The following is an 18,898-nucleotide window of genomic DNA, read 5'->3' on the forward strand; positions in this document are numbered from 1 at the left end:
CACTTCTTCCTCTGTTTCCCCACTTCCTCCTGCCTTCCCAGAGCCCCCCTGACCCCATTCCCAATCTCTGCTGATACTCCACTCTCGCTCCCTCCTCTTGGCCAGTTCTAACCCAACAACTGCAAGCTCTGAGAGCGTTGGCCCCACTGTCCCCACCCTGGCCTCCTCCTGCAGGCAGACTGACCAAAGACCATGGAAGGAAAGTGGTGGGAGGGGCGTCTTAGTCACCTTGCCTCCAGATCCTCAGCCCAAAGCCCCCATCCCGGGGGGGTCAAACTGGCCTCTCCCCAGGGCCTCAGCCTTCCCTTCCCCTACCCCCTACCTGCAGCTGTGGGCTTCTCTCCCTGGCTGGGTTCTTCCCTTGTCTCTGGGACTTGGCAGGGTCTGCTGGGGGTGTGTGGGAGGGAACCACGAACAAAAGAGACAAGAGGACGTCCAGGGAGGACCTGCAAGAGACGCCTGGCATTCTAAGCGGGGACTGTGTCCCAGGCAGCACCCCCTCTTGCTGTCCGCCAGAGACAGGCTCAGTCTGGGGCTGGCACCAGTGTCTTGGCCCCCTAAAAGAAGGAGAGAGCTTGCTCCCTCAACAGAAGTCTTTTCTTTTTCATTCTGCGGTTCTGAAACCAGATCTTGACCTGCTGGTCACTAAGATTCAAGCGGTCTGAGAGTTCCCTCCGGCGCTGCCGTGTGATGAACTCGTTCACCAGAAACTCGCCCTCCAGCTCCGCCAGCTGCAACTTCGAATAGGGCTTGCGCTTCTTCCGTGAGCGGCTGTGGATCGGGTACCAGGGTGCTCCTGGGTGGAGATGAACCAGCAGGGTTGACCAGAGGACCAAGAGATGACGAGCCCCGTACCCTCGGTCCTTGCCAAGCCCCTTCACCTTGGCCTAACAACCCACGCGAGGCTCTTCCTCTCCTGTTTTGCAGACTCCCATCCCCACCAAATCCTCCGCCTTCATCAATCTCTTCTTCCCCTTTCACTCTTTTCTCCTGGCCTCCCCAACCCTACTTCTCAGTGCCAAATCCCAGAACCTTCTAGATTCTTATCCTCTCACTTCTCCTCAAACCTCTTCTCCAGGATATCCTGGCCCCTTCCTCTCACATTCTCCAGAATGGAGTCCCTAATCAGTTAGAACAGACAAGAGCTAGTGACAAGAGTAAACCATATCCACTGGCCTTTCTTAAAAAAAAAAAAAGTAGGGAATGGGGCCCTTTGGGAAGGTGGAAAGAGAGGCCCTGGGCAGGCAGGGATCATGCTCTGGGTCCCCAGGCCCCAGGCCTGGAAAAGTCTGTCAGAATCCCCCGTCTCCAGAGCTCCCTGCCCCCTCCGGCTGCAAACCAAGCAAAAAGGGAATCTCCCTAGTTCTTTTATGGGGATATTTACATGTTTATAGGGCTCCCCCCCAATTCTTCTTTTTTTTTTTTTTTTTTTAAGAAGCGCTTCCTCACCGCACAGTCTGTCACCCTAGGAGGCCCTAGCTCAGTCCTACACTGCCCGCCCGAGTGAGACGTCCCGTCCGGAGTGGGCCGAGGTCCTTACCGCTGGCCGCGAGCCCGCCACCGGGGTTTAAAGGCGATACCAAGCTTCCGGGGTCGCCTGCGCCGGCGCCCTTGTTGCCCTCGTTGAGCAGGGACGAACTGGAGTCGGATTCCAGCGACTGGCACGAGGGCGGGTCGTGCGGGGGCCCCGCGCCGCCGTCGCCACCGCCTGCCGCGTAGTCGTACTTGAAACCGAGCGCTGGCGGCCCCGACGGCTCCAGCGGCAGCAGCGCTGCCCCGGGCCCGACTCCTGGGCCGGGATCGCGCCCGCGCTCCTCACGCTTCAGGCCCCCGCCGCCCTCGGCGCACGGCTCGCGGTAGTAACCCTTGCTGTCCTCCACGCGCGCCAGCTCGCACGTGCGGCCGAAAGGAGGGTTGAGAGACACCGGGCTGCCGAGGTAGGGCTGCGGGTAGCCATTGCACGGCTCCGCCGACGGCCAGGGCAGCGAGCACACGTTGTCGCGGCGCGGGTAGGACAGCGAAGGCAGCCCGGGCAGCTGCGCCCCGGACGCGCGGAAGTTGGGAAAGTAGAAGGTGTCTCCCGTGTGGATGTTCACCAGCGGCCCCACAAACCCGGGATTCAGGAGATTATGCTCGCCCATTTCCGCGGGGCCCGACCGGCAGCTTCTACTTTATTGCTATCTGACATTAAACATAGTTAAACCTGCACCGGCCACCCATTGGCCGTCCGGCTCACGTGGGCGCCGCCGCCAGGGGGATGGGTGGGGACAGAGAATCCCCCCACCCTGCACCAACTCCAACTTCCCCCTTCCCCAGTAGAGGCGGGTGAGAGTGAACGAACCGCGGGGGCAGATTTATTCGCTGACTTCTGGTTTTTAAAAAAATCATATAAAACCTAAGGCAGAGATCGAGGTAATCGCCCGACACGGGGAAGAGGAAAAAATCCACACCAAAAATATCCTCACACGCTTCTGCAACCTGAACAGGACCCCCCCCTCCCAGATGTACTATCTTCTGGCCAGCAGCTGGCCAGAGCACAGCCTGTCCCTCTTTAATTAGCTCCTTTATTAACTAAAACCGTTGGAATTTACAATATATCCTCAATAAATTACTATTAGATATTGTGTCATATAAAGTTTACTGGCTGTTTAAGGAGACGGATGAGCCCTTTGGCTCGGGGTTTATTTACAGTAGAGGCGAAGTGGGGGTAAAGACAGGTTTTCCTGCAGCTGTCTCTTCCAGCCCTATCGCTGCCAGCTTCTCTTCCTCGGCTCTTTCTCCTCAGGAATTTGGGGAGACACGTGGGGTACTCTCCTCCAGGAAGTGCTCAGGGAGGATTACTAATGCCAGGTCTTCCCCACTCTCTACCTGGGAGCCATCCAGCCTCACATCTTCATTCACTGTTAGAGGAAGAATAACAGAAGAGAGACGGAAGAAGCAGAATAAGGACTCTCCCAGCTCAATGAGGACTTCCCCATCTGCTCTTGAAAACCCAGGGGGCTGAACTACTCTTCCCCATGACTTCTGTGGGTCAGAGGGGTTTCTGGGGAGGCTGTCCTCTTGGAGTCTTTGCAGCAAGAGACTCTGGGCTCCCAGCAGGGCTTGGCTGGCCGGAGAGGCCCCTGATTCCCACTGTGGAGGAAACACTCACACCCTAGAACGAGCCTAGCCTACTGCTGGGACCACAGATAACAGCGTCCAGCCCAGTAGGTGTGCTGGGAGTGAGGGAAGGAACACCAGAGAATTATCTTCTTGGGATTTAAAATTATATGTATGGTGCTAACCCCAACAGCTCTTTTTGCAGAAGGCTGAGAACCTTATGCAGACCATTGGCAAAATTAATAGACATCTGGAAGCCACAATCTAACTTCAACCAAGTGGACAGACACACAGTCAAGCAGATTAAAATGAAAAGGGAAACAAACCTTCCCTTCGAAACAAGGTGTATTCTATTGGAATCTAGTAGACTTAATACTCAGATTTCTATGCTATTATTTTGGGTTCTTTTGAGCCAAAGCTCAAAGCATCGCTTCAAGTAATACCAGGTGGGATTAATAGTCCAGCAAAAGCCTAAATATGAGACTACACCAGATTTAGAGAAAACTAGAGAGATGACAGGGTATGGGAGAAAGAAACCCACGTGGGTGAAAGTTAATATCTGAGAATGAGCAGAAGCCACAAAAGCAGACCTAAGCAGAAGACTCTCATTTCCCTCTTTTTCTCTATTCTGCAGGACACGGCAGAGAGAATGCAGATTCTTTGAATTCCAGAGCTTCTCGAGCAATTTCATATCCCAAACCATAGCTGCTCACTCCCACAGAAATGTGTCCGCGCGGGCGTCTCCCTGCCCGGCACAGCTCGCAGCTCTTAGCTCGGTACCCTCCGCTCTCACCCCGCTTCCTCTTCCCCGCCCTGGCCAGCTAGGCGGCCTGGCCAGGTCCCTTCTGCCCCCAGGAGCCCGCCCCACGCCGGGCCCACTTGCCGGAACCGAGGTCAAGCGGTGGGATGTCAGCCCCGCGCAGTCACCTCCAGTCAGAACCGCGACAGTCGGGGAGGCGAGGAGCGAGCAGAATTGAACTGGCCTTTTTGTGCCTAATTGATTAAGGGGCTGTGCGACTGCACAGAGGAGCATCCCTCAGCTGCGAATTCCACGTCACAGCATCTCCAATATCTTATTTATGCCCTCTTTTCAAGATGCATTAATAAGCGTTACTGAATAATTAAATTTATTTGGGGGTTATTTTGGGTCATAAAGATAAACAAGGTATGACTTTAATATTGTTGCTGTTTTCAATCAGAACATTGCGCCAGCGGCGAGGTCTCCAGGCCTCCAGGCCTCGCGCTCAGCCGCTATTGTTGGTGTGGGGGACGCCGATCTGAGCTTTGCGGGATAATCACTAGTCCTTGATGGGGTGGAGGCTTCTCCCCATTCTCTTTTCCCTTCCCAGATGACTCCAGTCTCCTAGAAGGGGGGGGGGTGCAAGGAGAAAGGTCTTAGGCTTTCCCCACCCCTCCCTAGCTCGAAAATCTCAAGCTCAAGCCCGGAGCTCTGCTCGCTGTCCTCCGGGCCAGGCAGCTGAGCACGCGGAGCAGCGGCCACAGGGCGGCAGATGAAACGGCGCGGAAATGAGGATGGGAGTGAGGACTTCCTTCTTCCAGACATGCAGTTTCTCCTAATCCGATTTGGTCCCATCAAAAAAAAAAAAAAAAAAAAAAAAAAGCTACCACTTCCCCCAGGTTTCGGACCCTGGCACTTGCACACACACACACAAATCCCCTTCCTTCCGTGCAGCCGACCCTGTTTCCTCTAGGCAAGAGCTGCCGAGGACCATCGGCAAAATTCACATCCCCAGTACCCTATTCCTCGAGGATCACTAGGATTATTACAGGGCTGTTAGGACCCCGGCAAAGACCCAGGCAATCTAGGCGCCCAGCCTCCTCTTGGAAGCCTCGGATATCTGTACGGCTTTAAGGCTCCCCGCCGCACACGCCGCTCAGACGCCCATTCCTTAACCCCGCTCGGATTAAGAGGCTGCAGAGAGAGCTTCCAGCCTGGGTCCCCGGGGCCGGCGGGAGGCTCGGGTGCGAAGCTAAATTCAGTCTCGGGGAAAGCTGCTCGCCAAGAGCCGACCCGGACTTGGTGAGAATAATTCGTAGGACAGCCCGAGACGCTGGACAGCCGCTTCCAGCCGGGTTTAATGCGCCGGCACTTGCCAGCCTACAAGAAAAGCTATAACGGCCAGAGCCCGGCTCCGGACGCGCGGAGCGATCTGTGCGCCCAGTCTAATACACATTCATAAAATCACAAAAAGAGGTGGGCTGCCTGTTGGCCGCTGGACCACAGGTTCATGCTGCAGCTGGCCTGGCTCAACCATCCCCTCGCCTTCATTAACTCAGGGGTTAATTAAAACTGAAGACCAGGATGTGGTCCAAGCACTTCCTTGAAGACCCCTCGGCCGCCCTCGTGCTTCTTCGTATCCACCAGCGGCATGCCCCGCGGCCTCTCCCGACCTGGCTCTGTCTAAGCCTCAGCATCTTCGCCGGCTCTGAGCGGTTCCTCGAGTCTCCGCCACCGCCGAGCCGGGCGAAAGGAGTTATTACAAAATCTCTGCCAGCTCTGGTGGCACACGCAGAGCGGCTGCGGGTGGCTTAGGCCACCGCGGAATGACTGTGAGCTGCCTGCCGTGGTCCGGCTCCCCTGCCAACCCGAGGTCGGAATTATTCCGTGCGGTGCTGCCTTTTCCCCAGTCAGTCGAGAGGCCAAGGCGGCCCAGTTCAAGGTCACTGCCTAGTCTGCACAAAGTGGTTCTGCCGCGTATGCAAATGAGGCAGGGCCTTGGGTCCCGAAGGGAGGTGAGCAGGAGCTGGGCTGGCCCAGAGAGGGGAAATGAGAAGCGGCGGGTGGGGAAGGGCTGCACCCCAGCCCGACCTCTTGGCTCTCTCTAGGTCGTCCTTTTGGGGCATCTTGGGCTTGGGACAAGATATTGTCGGGTTCAGACAAGACTGATGGGTGGTGGTAGGGGGCTCAGACTCCTCTCTCTTCTGCTTCGCTAGCTCAGCCAGGGGTTAGAGCCCCCTGTCTCCCAGGCCCCCTTATGCGACTCAAGAAGATTGGAAGGCCCCTCCCCCTGTGCTGTCTTCCAGGGCTCTGCAGCCTGGAGGAGCAAGGTGTGAGAAGAACCTTGGGTGAGGGGCCCCAGTCAGGCTTTCAGGCTCACACAAACGGGCCCGGGGTCAGCAGCGCCCTTACCTCCTCCAAGTCTTCTGTGGCTCCCTTGGGCCCCCTCCCACCACAAGATCCCAGCCTGATTGCCACTCAGGAAATGAGGAAGGGATGGGGAGGGGTCCCAGGCGGGAACATCTGGGAGACCATCTCTCCACTCCTCACCTGAACCTTCTTCCCTCATTTTCACTGTCTTTTCAGCGCGTGAATAGTTAACTAGTTTCGCGGCTCTGACATTTTCTCCCTCCGCCAGCAGAGGATCTCCTCCGCCTAGTGAATTACTGAGTGTCAGGCAAGGTGTGGGGACCAAGTTAAAAAAAAAAGCACCCTCTCCTCAACACCACACCTACAGCCGCTGGCAACGTAAGGGGAGCCCAGGGCCAGGGTCTCCGTGGACCTCGAAGCTCAGCACGGGGTGAGGACTACCTAGAGTGCCCTCTGTCACACAACCAGCCGCTCCCTCTGACCATGGCCTCTGGCCAGTCCTGCTCAGGGGAAGGGCTGAGATCTGCATGGGCTCTGCTCTGCCCAGCTACCCAACTGCTTCCCAAACCAAGCCTCCAGTTCCAGGCGGGGGCGGAGATGGTCCTGGGCACAGGCGGATTGCGTGGGGGCAACCGGCCTGAGAGGCCAGTTGGGGTAGGAGGATGCGCTGCTAACCCCGAGGCTGGCTGGGCTGGAAGAGTGGGAACGGGGGCCCACTTACCTTTGGAGACTGAAGAGGTTCAGAAGGGTGCGGGGCAGGGGATCTCAGCCTCCAGGAACCCTCTGGATCGCCCCCTCCCCAAGACGGCCCGCAAGCCCAGCGGAGGTATCTGAGGAGGGCGGGGCGGAGGAGGCGGAGGCTTCGGCCAGCGGTAGGCGCGCGGGAGCCGAGTTGCAGAGCATCTCTGGAGAGGCCGCCTTTTATGGGCGTTATTAGCGCCCCTGTCTAGACTGCAGACGACACCTCTGTGTGTAAACAGAGGCGGCGGGCTCTGGCGGGAAGGGGGATGGCGCGTCGAGGGGGCGAGTGGCCCTCTCCTTCTCTGGCCACAGGAAGATCAAGGCCTTTTCCACCCTCCCCCTCTTCCCAGTGCTCCCTGCGATGTCAAGGTCACAAAGACCTAGTCACGGTCAAGGCTAAAAGAGGAAGAGCCTGGTTGGTTGCGAAAAGGCTATGGCCCCTTCCTCCTCCCAGAAGCTCCTGGCTCCCCAGGGACCCTCCATCTTCCAGCAGCGCAGGTCTGGATACACATCTGCCTGATCCAGGGCTTGGAGTTTTTTCAGGACCGGGCTTCCCACACCATCCAAGTCAGACTCAAGTAGATCTTGGTGTGTGGGGTCTCTTCAGAACAGAACAGAGGGGGCTGCTACAGGGTCCCCAGCTTCAATCCTTGGAGAGATGGAGAGTGTCCCAGGGGCTGCCCCCACCTACACCCACACAGCCCTGCCGACCAGCCGCCTGTGGAAAAGCGTCTGGTCTGAAGACAGACATGGAGGAGTCTCCCGAGAACTGCTGGCCTTGCATCCTCAGGTGGGTTCCTGGCTGAGACTGACTACTGGCCAAAAGGCCACTTGTGCTGGCCCTAGATCTGAAGACTAAGATATTGTTTTTATTTGGGTTAGTGAAATGGTTTTTGGTAAAATGGGTGGAGAAGGGGTTTTCTCCCCCAAATTAGGAAAAGCTCTAACTGAGTCCTCCCTGGCAACCTGGTAGAGTGATCTCCAGAACGAGAGTCCTGTGAGGCTCTGGCTCTCCCAGGTCCCCCAGCCCTGGCCACAGAGTCACAGGGAGCAGGTGATGCCACTGGGTTATGAGAAAGATAGCAGGAACCTCAGTCCCAGAGAAGAGGACACCGCAATGCTCACAGTCTTTCTGACCTTTTCTATCCCCTTACACCTTCATATTTATTGCATCCTCACCCTCACACAGACACTAGGAGACTGGTCTTGGGAAGAAAAACTTTTATAAATTTGAATGAAGAAAACATACTGTACACCTTGAGATGAGTGCTCGCTGACAGCATTGTTACACATGCACACACAGAGGCAGTAAAAACTGGGGAAATTCTGCACTAATCAGAGGCTCCATACACACACACACAAAGATGCACACAGGCATGTGCGCACACACACACACACACACACACACACACACACACACACACACACCCTGTCATAGGAATGTCTCACAGAGTTCCCCAGTGAGAATGCCAACTCTTGGAGGAAGGACAGGTAAGGAACCGACACAATCAGGGAATGAATCATACTTTTTTTTCCAACTCTGGGGAATGTGTGTCTCCCCAGAATACACACTCACACAATACCTGTCTCACACAGGAGTTTCCATTCTCAGACCTGCTTACTTTTATGGGAGAGGCATCCCCAAAACTGCTCCAGGCATAGTTAATCCAGTGAATGGGTGGCATCTTAAACACTCTGGAACACTGGGGTTCACTGGGACTCAGAAGTACCACAGTGCCTGCCCGGGTCACTGGTGTCCCAGTGAGCCTGCACGAGCTTTCCCTCTCTTTTCCATCGCCCCCTTCTGGGGCCTTACGGCGGGCGGGTCCCTCTGTGTGGGACGACTCGCTCATTTGACTTCATGTGGGTTTGTGTGCAAAAGTGGAAGGATGCCTTAGAGAACTTTAGAATTCTCTTTCCCTACTGAGCCTCCAAGTTTCCACTGTGTCTACAGCTGTGTCATGGGACTACCCAGTGTACCCTCAAGAGGGGTGTGGGTCCATTAAGGAAGCCCCGAGGTCTCTTGTCTACTCACTTCCTTTTTTCTGATGAAACACACACATTTAGTGTTCAATTCTTTACATCTCAGGGAAGACTGAGGGGTTTTGGAGAGAGGTTAGAGTGGTGAGTGGGGAGAGAAAGGGGAGATGGAATTAAGAATGAACCTTATTCCTGGGAGATTCATCTGTTTGCAACTCCTAACTCTGTACTGCTCAGCCTGGGATTCTTTGGTTAGTTAATCCAGAGTTGAGATGGAGAGAACAGGATTGGCAGCCACATCAGCAGCAGACGCTCCACAGAGGGTGAATTCTTCAGTCTGTCTTAGTCTCTCAGATTCACTATGTGTGTTGTGTGTGCATCACACCCCCCACCAAACATTTATTTAAATAAAACTCGAAGACCTTCAGCCATTAGGCAAAGAGAAATTGGAGCACTCTGAATTCCAATCCAGTGCCTCCAGTCTTTGTGTGTCTCAGAAGAGGAAAAATATCTTATATAAATAAAAGTTGTTGCAGTAAAGATTTAATCTGAGATAACATTGTTTTAGGCTATATTGCTTTTTAAAAATCTTTTAGTCTGACAACTTAATGTTCTCATTAACTCAGCCGGATAGGAAGATGGGCGCAGATGGACACGACAGTGAAAACAAATTAGTGGCAGAGTCTACACAGCTCCTGATTGCCTGGAAGACTGAGGTTCCCAAGAAAGCTGGAGAATACAAGCAAGGTTGGCTTAGCAAACTTGGGGCCCACAGCATCCTTGGGGCCTGACCTCTTGCACAGGTCGGTGGGGAAGAAAAGAGAGCAGCTTGGGAATGCTGAGCTTGCATGCCGCCCCCAACCAGGGTTGGCTAAGGGGACCACTTCCTAGTTCCAGCTCTGAACTGTTGGCAAGGATTTGGGACCCTCTGGGGCACAAGGGCCTCAAGAACCTAAGATTAGAGCCCAGTTATTGCCACCACCACCAGAGCATCCAGCTCCCAGATGGGATGGCCATTTTCTCAGCCCCAGGATCCAGATCTGAGCCCTGACTACTAACTGAACTCACTTACCTGCTGCCTTTTTAGTCACTGATCACATCCTTCTCTCCGGAACCTACTCATTTGTCTGGGGCATCAGGATGGTAAAGTTTTCTCCTGTCTAGACACTATCAACAATTTGAATGACTAACTTAAAAAACTTAAGCAAAGAGAATTATGAGCTTGGGATGTACCTAGGCTGGTGTGATGCCAGGACTCTTGCCCTGGCCAACTCTGACTGTGTCAGGGCAACAGAGTCTCCCCCATAGAGCCAGTGGATAGGAGTTTCAGAAGTAATGCAAGCTATAAAATTAAGGCCAAAAAAAAAAAAAGATTTTATTTTAAAAACAGGTTTGTGGGTTCTTTTTTCTTTTTGCATTCAGTACATTGCCATTTAGACACCACAATACTATATACAGATACACAACATTTTTTTAAAAAAAACCTATTTCTGATGAACATTTCAAAAGAACACTGTTTTGTAATGCGCCAGTGGGAAAGGAGAAGGTGAGCCCCCATACCTCCCCAGCACTGAGCTGGCCTTTGAGGAGGGAAATGTCAGTCGGGTCTAATTAGCTGGCTACTTGTGATTATTTTGGCCTCCTGGAAGAAAATGGCTCTCCTCTGGACAAAGAGTAAAAGTGAAAGTGTGAGGCCTTCTCAGCTATTGCCTTGATGGAGAAGTGACTGGAGAAGGAATCTGCTGGGGGACCCACTCTCCATCCCCTTGGAAAAGAAGTCTGTCCTTTCCTTACGAAAAAAGTTCTGCTCCTGTGCCTGCCCTAATCTCAGCCTCACCATAGAGAGACAGAGAGATAGAGAAGACATATTTAGCAGCGTGGCAGGAGTTTCTGGGACCCAGAAGCAGAACAGAGGAGGCTGTGGGGGCACCGGTGGCTCCAGAGAAACTCACTTCCTTGCTTGAAGCGGGAGAGGGGATAGGCGGTCCTCAGCCAATTCCAGCTTTTGTTGAAACAGATAAGAAAACAGAAAACCTAAGTGCTGTCTGTACTCCAATCACGATGCCAGATCCCTAATACTTATCATTAATGAGACTTTTAAAATATGCACAGAAAATCTTAACTGGGATATCTTGCCTAACTAAGGAGTGCCAAGGGGCTGGGAGCAGGAAGAGGGACTGAAAGGAAAGTAGGAGCTCAGCAGATCCTGCACCCTGTGGCACCCTCAGTGGGGATGCCTGTCTACCTGCCGGGGCAAAGGATGAGGCAAGAATGGGATCATTCAGGGTTCCCCAACTCTGCTTTGGCTGGAATGATCTTCGCTGCCACTCTGCTTTCAGGCAAGGGGAGAGGGGTGAAGGCCAGAGGGAGTGGAGGCCAGCTGCCTTTCTCCCACAGTCCACTCAGACCCACCTCCAAAGCTGTTGAGGCCAGGTAGGTCCCATCTGCATAGGGGTAGGGGTTGAGAATGGGGTGGGGAGTAGAGGGCAGCAGAGCCCACCATCTAATATTTTCTGCCTCCCTGCATTCCTCTTTCTGGTTAACGTTAAATATTGGTCTGCACCCGGGAGAAGGGTCCTTCTGGTGAGTTCAGATATGGTACAAATCGGCGACATAAATAGACGGGGCGGGGGCCGGTAGGCAGTCAGGTAGAGTGAAGGTGAGGCGTTTTCGATTTGCTGACCACCTTCTTCTCTTTGACCCGACGGTTCTGGAACCAGATGGTGACCTGGCGCTCCGAGAGGTTTGTGGTAGCCGAGATGCGCCGGCGCTTCTCTTTGGTGATGAACTTGCTGGCTGCGTACTCCTTCTCTAGCTCCTTCAGCTGCACCTTGGTGTAGGGCACACGTTTCTTGCGCCCGCGCCTGTAGCTGTTGACTTCGGGCTGTAGGGGGACCACGTCTGGGGGGAGAAAGAAGGCAGGCAGCAGGAAGTGAGTCACACGGCTGGACCCGACAAACGGCTGTAGAGGCACAAGGCACAGGGACTCACAGGGGGCAGGCGGATTGTCCCCAAATCCTTTGCACCTCTGCTATTACCAAGGCCACAGCTGAAGTGAGGACACTGGGGTATTACCTCTGGCTCGAACTTTAAAGGGGGGGGTGCCAAAAGCTCAGAAATCTAGATAAATAACGTTTTATATATTATACCTATATGAACATCAAAAAATTCATGATAAAATACTGAAATTTTAAATGAATACAGGACCAGTACTACTGATTTTTCTTTTTGCCTCAGCTTCCAATATGGTTCTGCACAGCATTCCTTATCAGAATCCTTGTTCCCGTAGAGGGATCCCTCCAAATTCCATCCTGGTCAGCTAGCCTGCAGGATTGCAAGTATTCAGGAAAATTCCTCTTTCCTAGCAGTTAGATCACTTGGGAATCGGTCAGTTTATACTCTGCCCAATTATTAGAGGAAGGTGTCCTTTTGTACACTTGAGGGAGAGCATGGCGGGCAGGGAGACTGTTTCAGTCAGCACAGACCATCAAGTGGGGCCTCTTGCCTTTGGTCACTGGCTCTGCACTGGGAATCTGTGGCCAGCTCCAACAGCTAGACAGAAAAGTGTCCATGTGAAGCCAGACTGCCTGGGAGCCAATCTCTCAAGGAGTCCAATCTTATAAGCCACTTAGTAACATTCCAGGTGAGCATGTAAGAAATCAGGTCCCTAGAAATAGAGAGTCCACACCTCAGGGTGTGCCGGCCAGAGGAGACACACCAAGAGAGACCTCTTGGGTTAAGACCAGCAGTTCACATAAATTTTCTACAAAAAGAAATCAGTGCCCCTCCCCTGCCTTTCCTCAAATGTCCATTCACCAAGACAGAGCAATTCTGATCTCGTTCCCCATCCTCATCTTTCAACCAAGGCTGAAGGAAACTCTCCAACCCATGCAGGAACCCTAATCCTAAACTCTAAATGCCTTGCCATACCACTGCTAGTTCAATTTCTTTCTGCTCTATGAGAATGTCATAGGAACTAAAGGCTAATGTGCGTCACTTACGGCCCCTCTTCCACTCCAACCTCACCCCTGTCAACAGAAAGGTCCTTGCAACACTTTCAAGGAAAGTAAGGAACTAGGGAGATGATCTGAATAACTCACCCCTCAACTTTAAAAAATGTAATTGGCTGACTTCTTCCTGCAGGATCTAATGAGTAGGTCTGAATAAGGTTTCCTCTTCATTCTTACTGCCCTTTGGAAGCGTAGACACAGTCTAGAAGAAGGGCACAAAGCTCTTTCTGAAATGCCTGTTCTCACCTCCCCTTCATGAATCACCTTCCTTATCCCCTTTCTCATTGGGTCTGCTCTCTTTCAGAGACCTTTGTCTACACAGGACAGGAAAGGAGAGGTCACCATCACAGGCAGGGGGAAATAAAGTACATGGAAAGAATATGGGAGAGAGGGGATTCTAATGGCCTGGTCTGGCTGTCTCCAGGATGACAATTTCTATGGAAAACTGTTGGACTTGTTACTTTTTTCTGCCTATGTAGGAACAGGCTAAAAATTTTTTTAATCTGAAAAACAAAACAACTTCACTTTAGCAAAGCAGATCCTTTACATTAAAAAGGATTTTTTTTTTTGCACAAGATAATAATAAAAAAAAACCTCTCAGTTCTCAAATATGTTTTGCTCTTACAGATGTAACTATGATTTGAGAAATTGATGAATCTGGAACAACAGTAAAACATAGAAGGTAAGTAGTGATAATATGAGGTTATTATTTTTCGATCCTTGGAATATCTTTTTAAAGCTTATTTTATTAAACCCATTTTACAAGATAAGGAATCTGAGGTTCAGAATAGGTTAAAAAAAAAAAAGAAAAAAACCTCAAGTGGCAGAGCCGGGTTTTAAAACCAGATTTTTGGGCTCAACATAATGACACAGTAAGTTCTAAAATGGAAACAGACCACCTGGTACAATTTAGCTTTAAAATACCTCCTTTTCCCTGGAGAACAAATGAGATAGAAGTGGGTTTGTGTTCCTGACCTAACCAGATAATTGTCCCTGATTTGTTAAACGTCACTTTCTGAGAAAGCTCACAATTATCTACCTGATTTGGGCACTCCTAAACCCCAACTATAAATTTCCCATGAGGTTTAATCAACAAACCCTAAAAGAATCAGTTTTTGAAAAGCAGATAACTGGTCTAAATTGGTTCTTTTTCTCTACAGTATGCCAAGGGTTGATCTGGCCAAGCTTTCCCTGGATCAGACCAAACTGCCAGTTTTTTTTGGGCAGCTGGGGAAAAACCTTCAGCCTTGCCTTCTCAAAGAAGCCCCCTTTCATTGTCTTCTATCTTGTCTGGAAAGGAAGTGGGATCTATCGTGATATCTGGAAACTTAGGCCCTGAGTTGTGTCTATACTCCCTAAAGTAAGTAGAGGACTTGGTGATTAATTTTACAATCAACCTTTCTGTAGTCTCCCTTCAGAGAATACGCAGGCATGCAGGCACACACATACACACACACACATATGTACACACACCCTACTTCATACCTGGGAACCCAACAGACACTTTTGAGGAGCAAATAAAAAATCAGATCGATGCTTAGCCATAGCTCTCTCTTGGGGTCCTGTGTACATGTTTCCACCACTCACTAGATCTTGCCCACCCTCTCCCACAACAGGGCTCTGGGCTCCGAAGAGGACCTAGTTGTGCTAGAAATCCTAGCCACTCTTCTCAACCAAAATCCAATGGCTTATCAATAGAGACTTTCAGTATGACCCAAAGAGCCCATTATTTCTTTCTCTCTATTATTCTCTCTCCCTATTTGTCCGTCTCTCCCTGTCTCCCCACCACACCCACCTTCTCTCTTGGAATCTCTTGTCAAAATTAAAAATTGTCTACCCTCACTATAGGAAGGGAAAAAAAAGAGCAATAAAGCAAGGGTCTATATAATTGGGTGAAGGGAGAAGCCACAACTCATCTTGGCCCTAATTATCTGGATCTTTCTGAACAATTGCCTTCATCTCCCATACCAGCCTAGACTGCCACAGATGAGGTTTCTCAGAGCCAGAGGCACTGAAGAGAGACAGTAGTGTTTATGCTGAGATGCTGCCGAACAAACCACAATTGCATAGACAGAGTTATCTGGCAATCTCACTACTTCTGAAAGGGCTCTGTGTGGGTAGGAAGATGGAGGGTGTCTGAAAATAATTTCTTATTCATCTGCCTTTTGCCTGTACCTCTGCACTGAGATACACCAGCCAGTTTCTATTTCCACACTGGGAGTGTGTGAGCACGAAGCTGTTGAGACATATTTGGTTTTATATCCGTTTTCATGCCATAATTTGCAAGTGTATTAAATCTCAGTTGGGTTGTATGACTTTTTTATGTTGAAGATATTTTTCCCTAGGAGGCTGTGATCAAAAAGTGCTTACTTTTAGCAGGTTTTTTTTTTTTTTCCTTTTCTGGGCATCTTTAAGGTGTTTATTTAGCTCAGATTTATTTCTGAGCTCCTCTCCAATCTCTCACTCACTCCGCATGCAGACACAGCAATGCCAGAGCAGCTCCTTCTCATCCCCTCTTCACACTAAACCAACTGCCCACTGCTCTGCCCACAGTGGGGCTGGTGGGCATTGGCCCCTCCGCTCTTCAGCCCCTTAGCATGGTCTGTTGGCTACCAGCTACCCATGCTCCAGGAATTCCTGCTAAATCCCCACCTCCCAAGATCTTCCCATCTAGGTGAGATGGGAAATTAAAGGGTCATATCTCCACAACACATTATTGTACACCTACATGTGAGGTGTTTATCTTCTAGAAAAGTGTTATTATGTGTTTCACATTAGGTAGTTAATAACATAAATCATATTATATAAAAAATATAGTCAATGCAGAGTAGGTAATGCATGCTACCGTGCACTAAAATTCCATCATCCTTAAATCTTCTGGCAGTCAGAAACTGGGTGTCTAGTGTGAGTCCCACCCTGCTCAGTTGTATTATACTAAGTCATCTTAGAATATTTACAAGAATATTATTTGCTATACTTTGTAACATCATCCAGTATTTTTTTTTAACTGTCTGCTCTTTCCCCAATCCCGGATGCAGAGGAATTTCAGGCCCACCCTAAGGAGGTCTTCAGGTCTTCCCAATGAAAATGTCCCTGAGTCCCCACGGAGAGCCAGGACGGGGCCCTCTGGGTAGTAGTAGGAAACATATATGGCTGTTCTGGGCCCCCAGGACCCCTGCAAGCATCAGAACAGAGCCAGTCAACCCTCTCCCACTGAGCTCTGCTTATATATAATTAGAGCAGACTCAAGATCTGGATTCACTGAATCCTGATTTCTCAGCATTGCGCTGAATCCAAAGCTCCTGATGTGATTTTGAGAACTCTGGAACCGGTCTTTTCCTCTGGGGAGTGGAGGGTGGGTGTTGCAGGATTCTCTCCTGTTCAGAGATAGTCTCAATTGGAGAAGGAACAGAACACCAGTGAATTCCAATCCCCCACCAAATACATAGCCAGACAATTCCGAGGGGTTCCCAGCCTGGGCCTGGACCTGATTCCTTCAAATACAAGCCTTCCCCCGAAACCTCATCCTCACTCCCCTCTTTCTGTGTCTAAGGCATGGGTAACTCTATCCCCGACGTTTGGCGGAGTTGGTAGTGCGCATACACACATAGGATATGAGCTCTACAAACCGGCAAAGAATTTTATATCCCAGGAGAGGGACGCAAACACCCTTTTTTTCCCCAAACCCTCTCCAGAGATTTCAGTTCCCTTGCTCCTCAACAATCAAGAAATTCGTGATCAAATTCTTAAAACAAATCAAGAAAAAAAAAAAAACTTTTAAAAGTTAAAAATCTACATTTCTGTAGACCCCGGCAAATTAGACCCGTATTTTAAAAACAGCAACAGCAACAAAACACCTGTCTAGTGCCTAAATGTTCTTGGAAATTCAGGCCAAGAAAATGCTTGAGGTTCTTATTTTTTCCTCCAATTGATTCGGTGGCTTGAGCGTTTTTGTTCTAATGGTTTTAGATTCCAAGGCACCCAAGGCCCACCCCACCCCCTATTTCAGGCCGGAAGCGCGTTTAGGGGGCCAAGAGCCGCCGGTGAGACTGGAGCCCGGCGGAGGGGGAGGAGGCGAGCTCCCGGCTGGAGCGGAGCCGGCGGCCCGGCGCTTGGGCGCCTGTGATTGCTTCACTCTCGGCCGGGCAGCTCCAGGGAACGTGTCGGAGCAGATTTCTTCCCCGACGCATTCCTCAGCGCAGCTCGCCCGGCCGGCTCCATCTGCAGCCCAGCAAAGCCGGCGCGCCAGGGCCAGACGGCGGGGGTGGCTGGGGCGCGGAGCCCCAGGGCAGACGGGGCTGGGAGGGGTCCCTGGCGGCGGCCGCGCTCGGGACCCTTCCTTACCTGGAAAGGGAGACTTCCAGAGGTGGGCGGACTGCGACTGTTCCTTTGAGCAGTACACCTGACTATCCCAGCCGTTGGAGAGAGCCCAGTGCTGGTAGCCTTCGACGGGGATGAGCGCGTCGTGACGCGGCTCTGGGTGTCCGCTGATCCCAGGCACCACCGACACGTCCAGGTAGCCGGGCATCGCCTGGTAGGAGCTGGCGAAGCTGGGATAGAAGGCGAACTCCTTGGCCCTGGAGGACAGGTCGTCACCGGGAAGGGCGCCCGACGGCTCGGGGTACTTATCGCCCGAGTGATAAGCGCAAGGCTTTTGCTGCAGGTTCACGTTGTGCGACAGGCGGCAGCCGTAGTAGCTGCCACCGAACGGGTAGCCATAGCCCAGGGTGGCGCTGGATGAGGTGGGGGGAGCCGGTGGCGGGGCGCACTGGCGCGCCGCCTCCGGGGCCGGGATGTCCGTGTAGACGGCGCCCTGAGGGGCGCCCAGGGGAGCCGGCGGGCGGCCCAGCACGGGGTGCGGAAGCAGGTCGCGGCAGTGGCTGGCGGGGCAGCTGTTGCCCAGCCCGTCCATGCTCGGGGCTTTGCCGGGACTCGCTCCGCTGCAGCCGACCCCCGCTCCGCCCGCGCCGCCGCCTCCCCCGCCGCTGCCGCCGCCGCTGCCGCTCTCCGCCGCGCTGTCCTCATAGACGTACATAAGGCTCTCCGGCCAGCGCGGATGCAGGAGCAGCGAAGTCGTCATGACATGATCTGCTCGAGCTTTTTAAAAACTCCACTTGCCAGAGGCTGCGAGCTAGGGAGACACCTCGCTCCCTTTTCCCCTCCCCCATCCCTCCTCCCTTCCCTCCCCACCCCTCCCCTCCTCCTCCTGGTGTTTCCACCGCCCTCCCCACCTTCCCTCTACGCATGCGGGTACACTTCATTAAGAAATCACCGGCTCCAGCCTGCCTCCCCTAGGCCACCCTCTAGCGCTCACGTGACGCCGGCAGTGCACGTGACCTCCTGGTTGGGTCTCCTGGGGTTCCCACCCCTAGAGGCGGGGCGGGGCGAAAGGGGAGATGTCTCTGCTGATTGGCTCTCAGGGGGGCAAAGAGGAGGGAGCTGGGAGATTTAAAGGGACAGGGTACCGCCCCCTGGCAGGCCCCGGGGAGGGAGAGTGAGGAGGGTGAGGCTGAATTTGGCCGACGCAAAGGGGTCTGGCGAGAACAGACAGTTCCTGGGCACTTCCTCCTAGGCTGAGGAGGCGTACGGGGAAGACTGATTCCAACCCGCAAAGGTCTCTGGCTGGATTGGGGCTTGGAGCTAAGGGTGGAGGAGACATCGTATTTTTTTTTCTTAATAAATAAAAAATCTAGAAAGCACGCGGAAGCGCACCGGCAAGGAGTAGGGAGCCCCGACTCTGGCTGGAACCCGACGCCGACGCCGAGCAGCGAGACTTTGATGTCGAGATTGGGTTTCCATTTCCGACTTTCATACACTTTTTCCAAAGCTCCAGTTGTCTGACAGGGACCCTCTCTAGTTTCGTTGCCCGCAGGTCTTCCTCCAGCGGAGCAGAAAACTGGGAGAATGTAATAACTCCCAGACACAAACATCATCACACCGAGGGCAGGATGCTCTCAAT

At 52.4% G+C, this 18,898-nt stretch overlaps 2 protein-coding genes across 2 annotated transcripts; both read right to left on the reverse strand.

Moving 5' to 3' along the window:
• On the reverse strand, positions 338 to 2,202 carry HOXC12 (homeobox C12). Its single transcript, XM_018049091.1, has 2 exons — positions 1,541 to 2,202; positions 338 to 796 (listed from the first exon to the last, which is right to left on the reverse strand). The coding sequence occupies exons 1-2, from the start codon at positions 2,139 to 2,141 to the stop codon at positions 558 to 560; spliced, it is 840 nt and encodes a 279-aa protein (XP_017904580.1). The 5' UTR covers positions 2,142 to 2,202; the 3' UTR covers positions 338 to 557.
• On the reverse strand, positions 10,293 to 18,121 carry HOXC13 (homeobox C13). Its single transcript, XM_018047656.1, has 2 exons — positions 17,284 to 18,121; positions 10,293 to 11,830 (listed from the first exon to the last, which is right to left on the reverse strand). Exons 1-2 carry the CDS (start codon positions 18,017 to 18,019, stop codon positions 11,574 to 11,576), a joined length of 993 nt encoding a protein of 330 aa, XP_017903145.1. The 5' UTR covers positions 18,020 to 18,121; the 3' UTR covers positions 10,293 to 11,573.

The sequence above is a fragment of the Capra hircus genome, chromosome 5 (genome assembly GCF_001704415.2).
Source record: "Capra hircus breed San Clemente chromosome 5, ASM170441v1, whole genome shotgun sequence".
NCBI lineage: Eukaryota > Metazoa > Chordata > Mammalia > Artiodactyla > Bovidae > Capra > Capra hircus.

Excerpts from the sequence above, each read along its gene's own strand:
- HOXC12 (XM_018049091.1), bottom strand. The coding sequence starts at position 2,141 with ATGGGCGAGCATAATCTCCTGAATCCCGGGTTTGTGGGGCCGCTGGTG. Across the intron at positions 797-1,540 it reads TGGCGGGCTCGCGGCCAGCG|GAGCACCCTGGTACCCGATC; the intron begins GTAAGGACCTCG and ends ATCTCCACCCAG.
- HOXC13 (XM_018047656.1), bottom strand. The coding sequence starts at position 18,019 with ATGACGACTTCGCTGCTCCTGCATCCGCGCTGGCCGGAGAGCCTTATG. Across the intron at positions 11,831-17,283 it reads CTGGAAGTCTCCCTTTCCAG|ACGTGGTCCCCCTACAGCCC; the intron begins GTAAGGAAGGGT and ends TTCTCCCCCCAG.